This window comes from Pseudopipra pipra, unplaced genomic scaffold (genome assembly GCF_036250125.1).
Source record: "Pseudopipra pipra isolate bDixPip1 unplaced genomic scaffold, bDixPip1.hap1 HAP1_SCAFFOLD_618, whole genome shotgun sequence".
NCBI lineage: Eukaryota > Metazoa > Chordata > Aves > Passeriformes > Pipridae > Pseudopipra > Pseudopipra pipra.
The window spans coordinates 2,519-20,734 of NW_026991107.1; the positions used below are offsets into that span (position 1 = coordinate 2,519).

General features: G+C 35.5%; 1 protein-coding gene and 1 long non-coding RNA gene across 4 annotated transcripts; both read right to left on the minus strand.

Moving 5' to 3' along the window:
• Nucleotides 1-422: 422 nt before the first annotated feature.
• On the minus strand, nucleotides 423-6,766 carry LOC135408769 (uncharacterized). 2 transcript variants are annotated; one of them, XR_010427826.1, is made up of 4 exons: nucleotides 4,968-6,766; nucleotides 3,929-4,028; nucleotides 1,160-1,337; nucleotides 423-592 (listed from the first exon to the last, which is right to left on the minus strand). It is a non-coding gene; the product is annotated as an uncharacterized LOC135408769 (long non-coding RNA). The 2 variants fall into 2 exon arrangements; XR_010427825.1 differs by having other exon boundaries at nucleotides 3,929-6,766.
• A 314-nt stretch (nucleotides 6,767-7,080) lies between these two features.
• Nucleotides 7,081-14,912, minus strand: LOC135408768 (putative sodium-coupled neutral amino acid transporter 11). 2 transcript variants are annotated; one of them, XM_064643765.1, is made up of 5 exons: nucleotides 14,515-14,749; nucleotides 13,565-13,726; nucleotides 11,745-11,857; nucleotides 10,934-11,065; nucleotides 7,081-9,244 (listed from the first exon to the last, which is right to left on the minus strand). In XM_064643765.1, exons 1-5 carry the CDS (start codon nucleotides 14,522-14,524, stop codon nucleotides 8,999-9,001), a joined length of 663 nt encoding a protein of 220 aa, XP_064499835.1. In that variant the 5' UTR covers nucleotides 14,525-14,749; the 3' UTR covers nucleotides 7,081-8,998. The 2 variants fall into 2 exon arrangements, with proteins under 2 accessions (XP_064499835.1, XP_064499836.1); XM_064643766.1 differs by lacking the exon at nucleotides 13,565-13,726 and having other exon boundaries at nucleotides 14,515-14,912.
• Between the last annotated feature and the right edge of the window lie 3,304 nt (nucleotides 14,913-18,216).

Consider the following 18,216-nt stretch of genomic DNA (forward strand, 5'->3'; position numbering starts at 1 on the left):
CAAGAAAGCAGGGACTGTAAAGCTGCCAAGTTTCAAAGTACCTGGGCATACCATCTGCAGAATCTAGAATATAGCATGTCAACAGGTTGTCACAGCCACAGACTGGGACATAGCAGGATAGCAGAGCATGTTAAGCTTACTGCATTTTAACACAGGCCAATGCTTACTTTCTGAATATCAAATTAACATTGAATCTTCTCATTTGCAAAGGTTTTATGGTTAATGTATTGAGTATAAAATTTCCAAGGCTCTTAAGATTATTTTGTATCATTGGAGCTTAACTTCAGCTCAAGCAGAGATTTTATTCGAAAAGCAACCAATAACTATCTGCATCTACCATCACTGCTAAAATATTATTACAATTATGCTTAAATCTACCAGACAAACCACCTCAGTTTTAAGATAAAACTGTTAGCATTTGAACTGAAACTAATTAATATAATAAGATAAAAGACAAAATTAAAACAAACAATTATTGCTAGGAAAAAAATAGTAAGAATTCAGAGACTGATTTCCAAAAAGTGTTGGGTATTCTGTTCTTCCATCCTTATTCACACTTCCATTTAATTCAGAAATATGTGTAATAGTCGTACTATAAAGAACAAAAACAGAAAAAAAATGAACTGAAAATTCACCATGACAACTCAGTTATGCTGCGACTAATTTTCGAGCACCATCTGCTGGTCTGCTTCTAAAACAACAACCGAATTTCCCAGCTGCTGGTATCTCCCGGATAAATCATCAGGTCTGTATTGACTTATTACGTATTTTGTTACCTATTTATTAAAAGATCCCACGAGTCATGCACTATCAGTATACTAGAGGAAATAACAGAATTCACGTAATAATCGATGGCTATAGATGAGATGTGTTGGGAAGTTAAAATGGCTGCTCTGCAGTTAACATTAGTTGAGACAACCTTGTCACAGTGGTTTTTATGCTGAAAAGGTTTCTAAAGTACATTGAAAATGAAAGCAACTTGGCCACTGTTTTCTCTTAACATACCATATGTCACCCTTACCACAACTCTTGTCAGCAAGAAGAGATATCACTGCAATCTTTTATTTCTTGCAGATTCTCAGCACTGCAAAGTTTTAGAGAAACCTACAAAGACAGAACCTCACCCTCAAATTCATCATCATGATTATTTCTTGCTCACCTCTTGTTCCTAGCAATACAGTGCCATCTGTTTTTCTTGTCTTTCTCCTTATTCCATTCCATTCCAGAAAAGACTTCACATTTCCTCTAGGACAGGATGAAAATGTCCCATGTTAGGAGCCTGGATTCTGACAGGACTAACTTAAAAAATTTGGAGCTCTATTCTTTCCTCCTTCTCCCTAGGAGAAATACATATTTGCTTAATTTGCACGTATGAAAATATTTTGTAATATAAAAAAGCTGTAATTGCTTTTTGTTAAAGATAATTAATTTCCAGTTTGAATTGCCTTGTAATGTCCAGTTTAGATGAAGACATTTGAATATTACAACTTTATTCCCACACTTCTGACAAATATATTTAAATACCACAAAAACACATAATGCACTAAAGGGGTTTTTTTAAACATAAAATAAAATAAAAATAGTTTCAATATCAAACTGAAGATACAACTTGCAAGGCCTAGATATAAAACACTGTCTATTGATCTGCTGAACATTTACTTATCTGAGTGTCTCATTATTGAACAGCCACTAAAAATTACCAACTGAATTATTTCTTTATATCCCACGAGTACTTTGTCTACCGCCCAAAATATTTTAGCCAGTCTAGATTTAGTCTGTGTAATGATCAATATTTCACAATAAATCAGAAAAAAATCTTGATTCCTACAGTACTCCAACACACACTTAAACCTTTCTTCTTATTTTCATGTTGAAGTAAATAGGACCACTTCTGCATTTTTAGTTAACCATATAGGTTCATAATTGAGACTTTGGAGTCCTGTGGAGGCTCACAAAAATTTAAATTCAAGTAAAAGAGCATGCAGAAGGCTGGTGTTCATGAACGAGTCTTTTCAGCATTGAAATATGCTTAATACTTCAAGCAAAATTAACACTTCATACAGGAGAAAAAACCCCAAGTTGTTGGTCTGGATCAAGATGATTCTAAAAAGAGAAAATGCAATCAGTTCTTAATATCTGTTGATAATTTGCAGGAATCCCAAGGACATTGATACAGATTTTCATTTACAAGAGTACTGGTAGTAGAGTTAATCCAAAAGTGAAGATCCTGGAATAACAAGTAGAAATGTTTCCACAATTCCTTTAAGACATTATTCCAATTAAGACATTATTTTTGCACTTGCAAAACAGCACTTTAAAGGTTTGTTTGTGCTCTTTTCTTTTTTCACAGTAAAAAAAAGGTAGGTATACTACAATGAAAATACACAACTTTTTATTTATCATTATTCTATAGAGAAGGAAAATTTATAAACATTTTAACACAACAGCGTATCCACTTTCCTGTTTGTATCAAGTTTACTTCATCTTCTCACACTAACAACTTCTTTCTCGTGGGTCACAGTGATATCCTTCATAAATTTGTACCAGTCCCATGATACTCTGTCTAGCACCTACTGACATCCTGACGCATGGGATATGTTATTTTATAATTCTACACTAGCACTGTTCCACTTATTATAGGAAATGGATAGAAGCTGTTGCATAAGTTCTTAAATCTCATCATAAGCAATAACCACTTGTAAAACATTCTTATCTCAACAATTTAAAAACACAGTCCACTGCAATGTAATTTACATTGTTAAAATACTGATGTGAGTTCCCAGCTTGTATCTAACTATAGCACAACAAGCACAATGTTGGGGTTTTTCTTGGCTCTAGTTTTGGAAGCATTAACCACCAGTTGGGAATATTTGCAAATTTTCAACAAAGTTCCTTCCTCAGTTCTATGACGCTCCTCTTTTGATGCCCTACTGAAGTTTCAGGATGTTTTTCTTTTTGCATCCTGCTTTAGTTCCAAGACATAAACCCTCATGGAAGCACCCTACAAGTTTCACAGTCTTCCAAGGAAAAAAATTACAATAGAACATCCATCTAAGGAAGAACTGCATCCTAATAAAAGAAGGTGGGAACAGATTACCAGCAATTAATAATACAAAGTAGCAAGCAACAGAACTCAGAAACTCTTTTAGAACAAATTCTTTGCCAAGAAGTCCACAGTTCTTTACTTTTACAGATTGAGTTATGTGTATGTTAGAGGAAACAGTATTTCTATCTATTGAAGATTTGCATTTTGAATGCTTATATTGATTTCCTGGTTCAGCTGGTGTTTGATAGCAGAAGCTGCCGAAGTGAAAGACTAGTTTCAAGCTTCCTTTCATATTTCTTCATTTCCCTGCCCTTTCAGTCAATAGTTGCTGTGGACTTCAGAGCAGACAGAGGTGGCTAAATCAATTCCAGAAGCTTGAACTGGTTTACAGCAAGCAGAATTGTTAATATCCTTCCATCGTTATTCTTAGACAATACAAGACTGCATATTCCCAGAACGTACATAAAAATATTAGTTCTTTATTTAAAACAACAAGCTCTCTATATAATATTATCTGTACTTTTCATGTGCAAGAAATGAAATTTCTTCTCTTGTTCAGTTTCACAAGGAGTGAAAACTTCTCCATGAAATATAATGGCATGGGCCTTCAGTCACCTGCAGATCCACAGGATCCACAGCTACGCCATTCCCTCTGCTAAAGCTTCTCATAATCTCGTCTCTACCTACAAAGTTAGAATACTGATCCAGCTCACTCACTCTCATGGTCTTTTCCTATCACAATGCCCTGTAAAGCACTTAATGCAATAGATGGGAAGCACAGAGCTGAAAGAAGGAACTGCGAGGAAGAAATGTGTGCTTTGCCATTGATTCCCACTGCTTTTGTAGCTGACCTAAATTAAGAAAATTGACAGTGCTTCATACCTCTATGGTCTAGATCCCCTTCCTCTCTCCCAGCGTGCTGGTTTCAGGCTGCTGCATCCATATGCTTTTCCCACAGCTGGGACAAGTACAACAGAGACCACTAGAAACAATTTGATATGCCATCAATTCTATATTTGCATTTCACCACTGAGGCCTACTCTTCTAAAACCTAAATGAAATTACATCTGATTTAGGAAAGAGTGGAAATGTCAATTGTCCTATGATAATTGGCTAACTGTACACTTGCACTTGTCCCACCTCTCCAGGAAGGCTTCATGGTGGTTTATGAAGTTCCTGGGAGGACCAGCACCAGAATAGCATAATATGACCAAAGTTTAATAATTACTGCTTATGTTACTACAGCACCTAGGAGGCCCTGTCATCTATCAGAAGCCACTGTGTTAAGCAGTGTATGAATACAGAGAAAAAAAATAAGACAGCCCCTGCCTCTAGAAACAAAAATCATGAGAGATGGGTACAACATACTGCCATGCAATCTCAGGCAGTCAGTCTTGTCAAGACAGCACCATCTCCACTGTCAGCTTTTCTGCCTCCCTCAATACAAAGGACACTGCTGAAGAACCTGCTAAGTTTACTGCTTGTGGCAGGCATAAGCTTCCCAACTGAAAGATAATTTGCACAACCCCATCTAAATGCAGGTTTTACAGAATGACATCTGTAATTTATTTCTAGAGTGTCTAACTTTCTTTTTGTCTTCAGCTCATTACTTCTGTCTCTGTATTAATACAGTAAATTCATGAATCTTATTGGGAATTTCCAGAATTTAGTGGTGGCCACTGTCTCTTTTAGGAAACCACATGTGAAAATTCAGACTTTCCTGTGGTTTTCTTCAATGTGTGTTGCATGTGATTTTGGAATTCTATACAGTGACTGTAGCTCTTCCATACAGTATTGTCTTATGAAGAACCTAGAATTAGCATTTACTTAGGAGGGAAAAGAAAGATAAACAGAAAGAGAGAGAACCAAATAATCTAATTTCTCTCAATAAAGAGTTTTGAGTCATGTACTAAGCATGTACCTTAATCTCATCTTCTCCAGTAGCACGGAATGGCAGAAACTGGAAAGCTTCTACTTATTTCCTTCACTGGCCTGAATTAAAACCCTGTACATTTTAGAATTTACACCAACTAAAAAAAAAATCCAAACAACAACTGTTGCAACACATTTTCTAGGCTGAAACTTGAGAATTCCTTTCAAAATTAGATCATGTAATAGAACTACTATAAGAAGATAACTCTTCTGTGCATTATGCTTGGCTTTTGATTTCTCCCTCATTCCTCTTATGGGAACGTGTTCAATCCTATGTTTTTCACTCACAATACATTTGTTTAGTCTGCCACTTCTATGTCTCTCCCTAATGTCTACTCAGTGTTCACACTAGTGTCTGAACAAATCATCATGTTACATGTAAGTTTTGTTTGCCAATGAGTAGCAAATACTAAACAGTGTATCTATTAAATAAATATCGTTCCCCTATCAGATCCAGATAGTGTGTGTAATATGAGATATAAAAGTGTTGTGTGTGAAAAATATATAGAATTATGTCCATTTAGCAAACCTGAACCATTTTCCTCCCCCCCTCCACAGAGATTCTTGAGGAGGCAGGATAATTCTCTAGGGAGTCTAAGGTAGTACATGGGGTTTGGTCATCTGACAGACCTTCAGGAGGAAGTATTTTGTGAATGTGCAGAAGTCTGTGATTGACAAGAAGCACACTGCTCTAGAAAGTCAGAAACTGTCTGCTTAGCTCCTGTGAGAATGGTAATTGTACATCTGGTGACCTGAAATGCCTTCTCAGCTGGAGAGAGGGACTTGGAGAAATTGTGAGTCACAGCTGTTCATGTAAAAATCCTGCCAGCAAGCACTTGTGGAACTTCACTGTTCTCCCTCTGCACGGACTCCGTGACGTTCTGTCACCACAGAGCATTTGGAGCTGGGAATATTGCTGCTCCCAGGACTCCTTCCACTTCTGTGCACAGCACAGCTCTGCTTGAAGTAGTATGATTTTGGTGAGATACTGCATAAGCTAAGGCCAGTGAGAGGTTCCCAATGGATTTTACAAAGTTAGAGCAAACCCTAGTCTGCAATGTTAACCAGGCAAAACAACATAAAAATCTGAAAATTACTGAGATGAAAAAGAAAACTTTATTGTACTGAAATATAAAGAGCCAGGGGTTGTGATTTGTTCAGTAATTAAGCAATGCTATATACCTCCAGCTTACCAACCAAACCTTTATAGCTACAAACCTAAAGCAGACTTCACTGCAAATCTGTCCAATAGTACAACACAGGGAGTAATCAGGTTTCATTCATTTTCAGTGAGCTCTGCTAAAACTACCAGACTGTAAATTGCTGCTTTTGCCTTATATTTTTTTAGTCACAGAAAGACATTTTAGCCTAATTTAAGTATATTCACTAGTAATTCTTTATTGTGGTTATACTCTTTTTGCCGTAATGTTTCCTGTTACATTTATGTGTCTTTCTTTTCTATATCATCAAGACTTACTTACTGTCATATTTATAACAGCTGTATTTTTATATCCTTAAATACTGCATTGCTTTAGTGATATCGACAAATTTATTTTGGGGAGTCTTAGGTGTTTCAAAAAAACTACTGGCTATCACAATTTTTATTGTTAAACAAAAAGGTGCTTCTTTCTGTATTCAGACCTCCTAGGCCTTAAGAAAGCATAGAGCAGGTTGCTATTATTTGTCATTTCAATAAAGGTAAGTTGCACTATGCAATACTGAAAAGGAAGTGACCACAGCTTTTATAAAGCCATTACCCAAACAGCAGTTAACTTTATGGTATCCATGATATCTGACTTAAGAAATTAATAAACTTATGGTACCATGATATCTGACTTCCCTTTTTCAATATAGTTATGGCTGGGAGAGCCCTATCATCACCTGGAAAATTCATGAGTGAAAAGCACTGAGCATATGGTTACAGGAATGCAACTATTTTTAGCAAAAGAATCTTCCAAGAGCAAAAGAAGCTTTATCAGCAATGAAAACATTTAATGGACCACTACTACCTCTGACTTTACAAAATAGAAAGAATAATGAAACAAATTGTCTTTAAATTTGCATTTGTAAAGTAGAAAAGCATAGAAAGACTCATCCTTCATAAAGGACACGCAAACACGATTTAATATCAACACGGCCTCAGCAGAATGTTTAAGTTGAACAGGCAATACTACAACACGTTATAAATGATTCCACTGACACACTAAAGCAAAGACTGCTTATAATTAATACTTGAAACAAGATAACACACTTCAACAGTGGAAAAAATCAGAAAAAAAAAAGAAAATAAAGCTCATGAGAGATTTCTGATTCATCAGGACGGTGTCATTAGCTGTCACAAGGAAATATTATTTAGGTTTAACTCCATTTGGCATAGAAGAAAGTGAATTTCATCCACAGCTAAGACAAAATCAGCTATTGCTGGATCTAAACTGGTGAAAAATATACTCTGTCAACTGTATCAGGTACGTGGACAACAGAAAAATTATCATCCTCAAAGCTGACTCTATATAGGGAAATTAAAGCAGAATAACACAATGAACTGAATAGCAGTTCATTGTAATTGCTTTACAACTTAAGAAAAAACACAAAACAAAACAAATAAAACAACCAAAACAAACAAAAAACCCCCACCATTCTAAAAAAACCCCACTGATACTTAAAACATTCATTTTGGAAACACTACTTTTAAAAAGTGTATTATTCTTACAAGTATTATCGCCATCTATTGACTCTTGCTTAAAGATCTACTTAGGCAGAAGTCTTGAATGAAATGGTTTTGTCATCAAGTATGAAATGAAGACAAAAATCATCCCCATTAAGCAGCATAAAAATGAAATAGCCTTTTACATCTAGTTGGCAAGGGGAACCACAATGACCACAATAATTAACTCAAAGTATACAGTTTGATTTCATAACAAGACATTTTCAAAATCCCAGCATTGATATGACTGAGGATACTCATATTACTCAACTTCAAATTACTCATATTCTATAGGCATATGTGAGTCTATTTATAAATATATATACATGTACATAAATATACACATATATATATACATGAATCGATGTTACATGAATTTTGGAAAACATAACAAATCACCAAAATTTGACAAAATGAACAATAATATACTGAAAAGAATCAGAGGACTAGAATGATAATCAATGTCTTCTCACAGCATTTGCTCAAGCTGCACATACCTGATACACAGTATTGTTTAATTTCAGTTTCAGAAATAATAAATCGGGTTATAAATGTAAGAATCCAACTGTTTGCTATGCATGTAATTTTTTTCTCTGTCAGTCTATAAATTTTTATAATGACAGCCTAGTAGAATCTTTTTAAATTCACCTGCATGGATTTATTCATGCAATATCTTTTAATTAGAAGACCACAAATTGTAACAGTTACAATTAAATTTGTCAGTTACAGTTCAGTCACAATACAAAATTGCCCTTTGACTTAAGAGCCACTATAAGGGAAGGACACTAAAGGACAGTTATTGCAAAATCAAAGACAGACTTAATAAGGGTCTTTCAATTTAACAGCAGAATTTTAATACACAGAGATCCAGACGTACTTTTCCTCAGGACTTCAAAAAGTCCTATACTACAGTGTGCTAATAAATATACATGAAAAGATTATAAAATTAATAAAAATGAAATTAAATCAATGAAACATGGGAGTTGTTTACATTCCAAAACATTTAATTTATAGCTTTTAAACAGCATTGCAGACCAAGTTAAAAAATGTAACCTTTTTTTTAGGCTTGCAAGTTATTCAAGTAATGTCTACTGAAAGGCACCTCTGAGAATTTGTGTTTTAACAGTTAAAACTCAAGTCTTACCTGGAAAAGGATGGCAGCATAAAATCAAGTACATAAATACAGTTACACAGTTTAAAATTCTTAGTGCATATCAAAATATGCACTAAGCTGTTTGTTCCACCCTCCTTTAAACTGGCATGTATGGCTCACTGCGAGATGTACCTGAGATCTAGTCTGGAGACTGGTGTGGTACCTATGGTGGCAGTGTACTGTTGGGAACAGAAACATTACTAGGGAAGCAGTAGAACATTTCTTTTCCATGGCTACACTCCTGGGGGTGCAAGACAGTCATAACAAACCCAACTGCCATCACTAGCACACCAAGAGCAAGAATCAGGCTGGATATGAGGTTATCAGAATGGTTCCATCGCTCCTTGGACAGCCTTAGATAACATGCTGATGGGATGATAAAAACAAGTGGGGTAGCACTCAGAACTCCCTGTGTGTGGGAAACAATAGAAAAAAAACTCATAAGCACATATATTTAGATGTGAAGAACAAAAACCTAATTTTTAAATATCAGCTTCACTACTGAGTAATTGTTTAGGCAAAAAAATACTGCATTGATAGAATGCTTGCTTTTGATGTATTTGTATATTTGGCCTGAATAGGTGTGTGTTTGTATGCACGCATTTAATTACTTTTATTGATATCTACTTTCATACAGAGGTAAATTTTCTGCAATTCTAATGTAAAAACAGAGGGGGAAAATGGGAAAGAAATTACCAACAGTTGTTATGAATGAGAAAATTTAATGGAAACATACATCCTGAGCAAACCAATAGGAATACTGTTAATTTTTATCTAGTTATAATTTGGAAAAGGTTAACTGAGAAGAAACTACGTAGGTAATTATTTTAAAAGGAGGGTAATTGGTCAGCTTTCTGCATTGGTCAGTAATCTGCATATTCTGACCTGTTTTATAACATTACTGGAAGCACAACCTGCTAAATCACTGCTACAAAAGTGCTCATTATGGACCTCTTAGCAGAAACTGCACTGTGGATCAGAACAGTGTACATGTGTATTACGATACGTGTATCATAATACACATATGAATGTATCATCTATCATACATGTATTATGTAGCCTAAAGAACAACTCCCTCCATTTTGTTTCATCACTAAGTATGCAATATATGATTTGAAACTCTCAGTGAATGCAGGGACAGGGATGTAAGGAGGTAGTTCTAAAATATTTCTATATATAAGTAAGGGCTGCCCTTAAAAAGTTTCCTACATCTTCTAACTTTCATATTTCCACATCTTTTTTATTTAAAGATAGATGACCTAAAAAGGTAAACTGTTAAGACATAGATTGGACTTTTTTTAATTTAACATTTCCTTTTATTAAATGTACATTCTGTGCAAAAATACCAACTTCATCTGTTAAGTCCACTTAGTCAAGTAGTCTAGGTCTTGAGCAGACTACATAGCAGTTCCAGTCAGCCAACCGAAGTTACATAATGTGTTAAAACTGGTTCAAGGCAGCAAGTACCTTGTGTGGGCTGCCTAGTAAGCTTCAGTTCTGCTATGAGGGGATACTAGACACAGGAATGTCTACTGGCAAACAAAGCAGTTCCCTTAAAAGTCATACACCCAGATTCTAAAATTGCTCCCTGTTAAGTCCAAAGCAGGGAAAAATTCCAGTTACCATCTCTCTGGTCTCACTACTACTGGTTCTTTCTTTCTACACCCCTCTTTTTTTTTTTTCCCCTTTGGCACAAGGCAGCACTAGGATCTGTCCCAGTGTTTAATAATTTGCCAACTTCATCAGAGGCAGAGACTAGAGAAAGAAATGCTAGATTCAGTATCACTACACAGTTTGGATGAGTATTTCAGTGATCTCTACTGCAGTTTAAATACTTTTGTTAAGTCATAGCCATTTGCCCTATCTCCAAAACTGTTCTAAAGGCCCTCCCCAATCATCTGAACTTCACTTCCTGAACTTTCTTTCGCCTTTATTTACCTGATTTTGAAGCAGTGAATAATTCCTTTTTTCCCCGCTAACATTACTACTGAATATTACATCAAATTATTTAAGATTTTCAGTAGAGCTATGGATTTTACGGTGTTTTGTTTTACTAAAAAGTGATTTTTTAAATAAAAGAGTATAGAGGTTCACTTACATTCAGCTCTAAAACTATTCCAAGGCAATCATACACTAATGATACACCAGTCGCCACAGCAATGATAACTACTGTCACAACAACATGGAAAACTGTTGAGAGGTTCCCATGGAAAAACACATTGGCAATCACCTGAAACAGAACCACAATTTTTAACCTTGTTTTTGCTCCTTATGTTATCAAACAGATTATTCCAAATCTTCTAACCTTCAGAAACTAAAAGAATGTATGAGAATAAATTGACTGAATTTTACTTATCTTGCTTCAAGGAAACATCTCCATCTGCTTCCAAAAATAACTCATAACAAGCATTACTAAAATTGCTGAACAATTCCAAGACTGACTTAGTTATACTTGCAGGATTTAGAGCATATTTAAATTTCTTCTCATTTGCCCACTACAGAATAAAACCAAATTACAATTATTTATTGAACAGACAGATTTCCTAGATGGAGATGTTTCTAAAAAAAGAAAAACTATTAAGTGTAAAAAATATGCTATTTTTGGCTATTGTCAACATAGTAACAACAGTGGTATTTATGCCAAACTTGGAATTTTAATCAGTTCTGATATTATTAAGTAATTCTTAATAAGACGTTGGGTAATACAATAACCAATGTAATGCAACATGACATTACCAGTGCGTAAAGAGTAGAACTAGTCCCTCATATTCATTGCACGTATCAGGATAAAATATGGTGATATTTACTACAGATCAACTGTAGACTTCAGCTACAATGTGTATTAATAATGTGAGAATATTATTATTATATAAGAACATTGTTAAAGGGAAAATATAATAAATTCTTACCTCTCTGGTCACAAAGCATTCAAGGGGGAAGGTCAGAATTACAGTAACTCCATAACAAAACCTTCCAAATGTAGCAAGGTTGTCATCTCTACAGTAGTTTTCAAATATGTCTCCTGTGGCATAGCAAAACATAATTAGCTTGAACTTCACATCATTTGCCTATTTGCAAATTGAAGTGCAGATTACTGGAGTTACTGGAGTAATTGAGACTTTCTGATCCCCTCTCCTGACACATATCAAGAAACTGCAGTTATGGTCACAAGTTGCATCCAGGAGAAACTTTCAGCTTACGCTGCTAGTAGCAGTGGTTTTCTCTGAAGTAGCATTTCTCTTTAAAAAATATCTTAAAACATACATATCAGAGTTTGTAATCTGTTATCTTCCCCTTAACACAGATTTTGTGTGACATGCTGGTGTTTGTTTAAGTAAATGTGACAGATTCAGAAAGAATCTGTGTGTAAAAGATACATTTCCTCTAAAATGTAACTCCCAGAACAACAATTACACAAAGAAGACCAGGGAGTTATCTCTGAAGAATTGCATTTCCCTGGTAATATCTAACCATAGCTGGTAAGCTGTAGTGAACAATTTCAAATATTCTGACCCCAAAAGCCCATTATAACATATGGATTATTACCTAGCAAATCTTATATCTAACAACAAAATCATTAGTAAAGAATTCAAATCATCATCTTGATTAGCGTTTACCACAAGGAATCTGTAATAATGATCTCTGAGGCAAAAGTGACAGTGCAAGACAGCGATGAGATGACCCATTAGGTCTTTTCCATCCAATTGCAATACTGTCTCATGATTTACTAATTTTAGACTCACAATGGCACTGAAGAAGCAATAAGGTGTACTTTACAGAAAACAGCCAAAAGGTGTAGATGGGGAGACAAGGTAATATGGAACCCGCTTACACTAGAGTTGTATGCTGAGGGACAGCTGCGGTCAGAATATATATTTTAAATGTCTGAGCTAGTCTGCACTTAGTCTAGCTATAGTACATCTAGTACATCTAGAACAGTAACTTACTCTGCTGGAGTAAGAATTGGAGGCAAGAAAAAAAGGACAGATCAACTAGTAACCCCCATCATATAATTCCTGTGTTCTCAACTACATGCTACTGCTCATAAGAAAAGCCTTCTACAATCTAGAACGTCACTATTAAGTAACAGAAAATCTGCTTGCTTACAAAATGTGTATTATTCCTGAAAAGGTAATGCACTGAACAAATTTATGCCTTGTCTTTCTGAACATACCTTTCTTACTTCAACAAAATTATGTTAAATAACATGATGCAACATTGGTTATATATTTGTACTTTTATGTATATTCATATACCCCCAAAGGGGACAGTAGGATTAGCTACAGCAGAACAGCGGTTGTAAAGACAGGAAATATCTATTAGTCAGAGATATATCAGCACAGACAGGAAAAAATACAAGAAAATGTATAGAAAATATATACCTGACACCCTGTAGAAAAATCAAGGCAATTTTTGTTCTTACTGCTCTCTCCTGCTGGACCATGTTGCTAAATCATAGATTTTTAGTCCTCAGAAGTGTTTTGGCTATGGAAGTATTAAAAGAGGACTTTCACCAGTGATGCTTATACTTGGGAATCTGACACCTATTAATATGCAGCTGACACTTTTGTATCCCGTTTTGGTTGTTGGGTAACCATGAGGAATGTTGTATTTCTGTCCATACATACTATGATTTTTGTCACTAAGATATTTACAGCAAAAGTCAGACAGAAAGGCAGAAATGTAAGGACTATAGCAAGCACCAAAATTGAGGGACTGAGCAGTTTACCTTCTGTGTATCCTGTAAAAGTCATATATCCACATGTAGCAAACACAACACTGATTACAACAGCCAGTGAGACAGACACATGTGTGACTTGAGACCAGTTCTTTAATGTGGGTTCTTCCAGAGACCCATATATTAAGAAGCTGTTATGGTTGCAGATGAATGCTGAAACACACAGGACAGTTCAAGCAAATGTATGAATTCACACATAATGCATAGAGAGACACAGCACTGTTTGAATCTACTCATTATTAAATACAAACATTAATCCTGCAATGAGTGGCAAAGATAAATGGCTAGAACTTTTACTTGCTTAGTTGATTTGATGAAAGTGGATAATCATCCTGATTCTGATTACATTACCCTTAAATGTCATGCCATTTCCCACCCTCCACACCTCCATTCCATCTCTTCCTGCTCTTCTTTTGCTTAAGAACCCAAGTAGATTTGAGACTATTTGAGTCATTTGCTACTTTCAGACTTCCTATGGCATCCATTTGAGGCAGCAGCAAGCATTGGGAGGCCTCAGATTATCACAACTCTAACAGGAAATAATATACCAGATCCTGCAGGCAGGAATAGATTTCAGAATGAGGACTTTTCTGCTAGAGGTTATCCAAGGGAATGCAGAGCAATCACAGCCTCCTCACTTTATCAGTTAGACTAATCCCATTGATGCAGGTGCTTTGAGATGAGCTGGATTCACGTGCACACCTCTGTCTCTGCTACAGTGGCAATAGCTAGGGGGCAATGGATGAGGATAATGTCTTACACCATAAAAATGAAATGCATATGGATGACTCAGTCAATTTCATTTTTTCCCTACCAGCTTAATATATAAAAAAAAAAAACAAACAAACCCAAACCACAAAAAATTCAATTTCTTTGTCCAAAATATTAAATGATTTCTTACAGCTGATCTAAATATTGAAAAAACCAGAAAAAACACTTACCAAATGACATCACCCCAATGGCTTGTACTGCATTTGATTTTGCAAATGTCCATGCATTTTCTGATTTGGGTCTAAAACAGATATTTGTTTTAATAGATTATCCTCTTTTCAATTATCAGTTATTAAAAATTACTTAAAATATTATGCTGTAATACAGAACTGCTGCTAGTCAGATCTCCAGAACTCTCTGAAGTAGCCCCCAGTGTTCACAACAACTTTAACCTGGGGAGATACCTTTCGCACCTCCCTTGTTTTGACTCAAGTATTTCTGTAACCAGATTTCACAGTAAAAAATGCAGCCTGTTTCAGTTTTGTAAATAAACTCTTCAAGTCATCATATACCAAGAAATAGCAACAGGAAAGGCAAAGGCTGTTACTAAGGTTATTTCAATCCAAAATGTCTTCTGACTATTTAGAGGTAATTTTTATCTTTGAATTTGCACATGTAACCCATACAGTCTAGAGATATCTTTTCCTAAGCTACAAATCAAGTGAGGCAGTCTACCTTTTTTTATACCAGTTCCAACTATTCCTCATAGTAAAAAGATTCTGCTACTTTCCAAAAGACAAAAGAAAATGTAAGAGGGTACAGATAAAAGAAAGTGTAGGAGAGTATACGGAGATTTTTATAATCAGGCAAGAATATAATATTCCCCATATCTCCTTCTTTAAGGTATGCGCACGGTTTTGGACCACAGTTTTGGTAATTGTAATGCTTAGAGGAGGACCACAGAAAACCAACAACAGACTTTCTTTAAAAAACATTTACTGCGTGAACTTCATCTCTGAATAAAGAACCAAAATGAAGAAATGAGGAAGGACACAAAATATCCTTTTCCAGAAATATAATTTGCTAAAAACATTACATGAAATTCACAAGCCAGTTAAACATTGTATTTGTGATATTAAAACAGACAAAGAAACAAATGATGCAGAGAAGCTTGCTCTTAAAAAGTTGGCTGCTACTAACTGTTTTTATTTAGAGGAAAAGCTGCTGCCACCTGAGGCTTAGCTGCTCTTTTCCTACTGCCCTAGAAAGCAGTATGGCACTCAGGCCACATCTGTGAAGGTAACAATGACAGCTTTGTCTCTCCCTCTCTCTGGTGATAACTAGCTGGTTTTGACAGCTATAATGGCATATGCTGTGCCTGGTTTCATTGCTTTCAAATGTTTAAATTCCACCTCCAGCTCCTAAAATTAAAAAAAAAAAAAAAGAAAAAGTTGCTGTTTCCTCTTTCAGAACTCTTATCTTGCTGTTTTTATTGAGTGCTCAAATAGTCAATCCTTCCTTTTTAATTAACCCCCCCCATTTGCAGTATCTAATGCACATTCAGTTCAGACTTAGACCACCTTTTCAGCTCTTAAGCTTAACTTTGAAGTGAACAAAACCTAAGTACAAAAAGAAGTTCGTTTTCTTTGTCCTCAGATGTAGTATATTGTTTTGATTGCTGTAACATACTGCTTCAAGTCTTAAGCAGCTGAATACAGCCCTCCTAAAAAAACCTCAGACTCATGTAGATGTAATAAATACTATGGATGAAATAGAGCTATCTGGCATTTGTCTTGTGAAATAGGACTTATGACCCTATATAGCTGCTGTAGTTCCTTATATGGGCACCCTTAACTTTATGCCACTGATTTCAAATCACTGTCACTAGAAATGCCTGTGGAAATAATTTTGAGTGTATTATTTTTCAGTAAAATATTCACAGTTGATTGGAAAAATATCAATAATACTTCAAAATAAAAATAGCATATAGAAAACTAACACTACAACTGTTCCACTCTGTAACCACTAGAGGTCAGCTTTGAGAGTAAACATACAGAATGAAAATTTGGTTTATATTATCCTTTGACAGCAGAACTTATCAGTTTTCTTTGGCCCTTTTCTATTAATAATTAAGAATTAGATTATCCAGTACCTTACAAACCAAAATATTTTTAAATTCACAGAAATAAAGAATGCTTCTGTCTGAAACACATTTAATTTCTGTTAAAATGGTACATCCTGTGCAACATTATAGCTCCTACAAATAGGGATTTTAAAAAGGGGAATGCAGAAAGCACGGGAATTTAATTTGAAACATTTTGAATAAAGTGATCAAATAATCAATTTTAAAAAATAAAAATCACAGTAGCTAGTTCTCCCCCTGCACAGTGTTAGCATATGCACTAGCAATATGCAACAGACCAAAATACAGCTTTACTTTAAGGATGAATGGCAAATCAGATTAGGAGTATTATTTGGGGGAAAAAATCCAAAAGAACAAAATCCTGCTTATTTAGCAGCCTAAGAAGATAAATTCCTTCCATTCTAGTTGCAGAATAGAGGAAGAATTTCAGATCCCTGATTGGAACACTACCAGCAGCTTGTAATGTCCTACAATGCATGTTGGTACAGATGTACTATTTTCTACAGTAGCTCATATACTGCTGCATGTGCTTTGAAAAACATTTTCATACTGTGGGAATGCTTTCACACCATGAAAGCACTCAGTAAGAAATTTCATTTCTGAGAGTCAACAGCTGTAGAGTTGTGACCACATCAGTAAGAAATTATCCCCAAGTTCAGTCTGCAGGACATACAGACTTATACAAAGCTCCTGGAAAAGGGTGCAGGTGATATGAAAGTATTTATAGAAAATAAGACTTCATAGTCAGAAAGAGAAAATTGTGTCAGGGAACAATAGGCATTAGTTATGGAAGAGCCATATAGTGAACAATCATACAAAATTACTCACAAGGCAAAGGGCAGCTAGTGGAAACATCAAGAGTCAAGGTAAACATACACACGTTGATATAAATATAAACGTCTGTGTAGGCAGATGCACACACACCCTGAAAAAGTGTGTAGAATACAGGGTAACATCACACCTGTTGTGCTCTTTCAATCCTGCTGCAACTGTTCAAGACGGACTTTTTTTTTTGATGGACTTTGTTCTGACCAGTTTGACCTACATTCTTGTTAGGGGTTGCTAGGGGAAGATTTTAACTGCTGCTTATACAAGGATAGCAGTAGCTGCAAAAATCGATGAATGACAAAACCAGCCAGCTCTCTGTTCCTCACTCAGTGTATAAAAACACAGGCTATGCCTGCATGAACAGAAAGGTTTTTTTCATGCCAGAGAAGAAGTATTAGATGAAACAACAAAAGGTAACAGAAGAAATACATTTTTGATACTAAATGCGCTTGTTGACAGCTGTACTGTCTATCATACATAGTAGAAGCTTAAACACAAAGTAAAGCCTGAGGTGTGATTCTTGGAACAAAAATAAGAAAAGATTTAGGAAAAAGACAGTCCAAGGGAGTCCCCAGACAATAAAAAGTTTCAGCTGAAACTAAGACAACAGCAAGACAGACTGCAGGTAGTGAGGCTTAGTGATGAAGAAAGCCTAAAGGTTAAGAAGATAAGGCTCTACTCAGTCTTCAGCATACGTAAGTGAAAGTATAGTATAATAAGCATGTTAGTGAGTTTTTAAAAGTTTTGAAAATATTCATGTTTATCTACATAAGAGCAGAGAGAAATGAAAAGAACAAATGAACCAGGCAAAGGTTAAGACATCCTAGCAGGGTGAAAGGAATTTCACATCCAGACCATGAGAGAGAGTTGGGCAAATTTGTCTGGCAGTCTAAAATGGCCTATCTTCTACTTCTTGTAAAATACAGCATAATATTCCCCATCTATCTATGTCATGCAAAAA

Coding starts and splice junctions, on each gene's coding strand:
- LOC135408768 (XM_064643765.1), bottom strand. Junction 11,858..13,564: donor TTTTACAGGATACACAGAAG/GTAAACTGCTCA, acceptor GCTATGCCACAG/GAGACATATTTGAAAACTAC. Junction 9,245..10,933: donor GAATAGTTTTAGAGCTGAAT/GTAAGTGAACCT, acceptor TCCCACACACAG/GGAGTTCTGAGTGCTACCCC.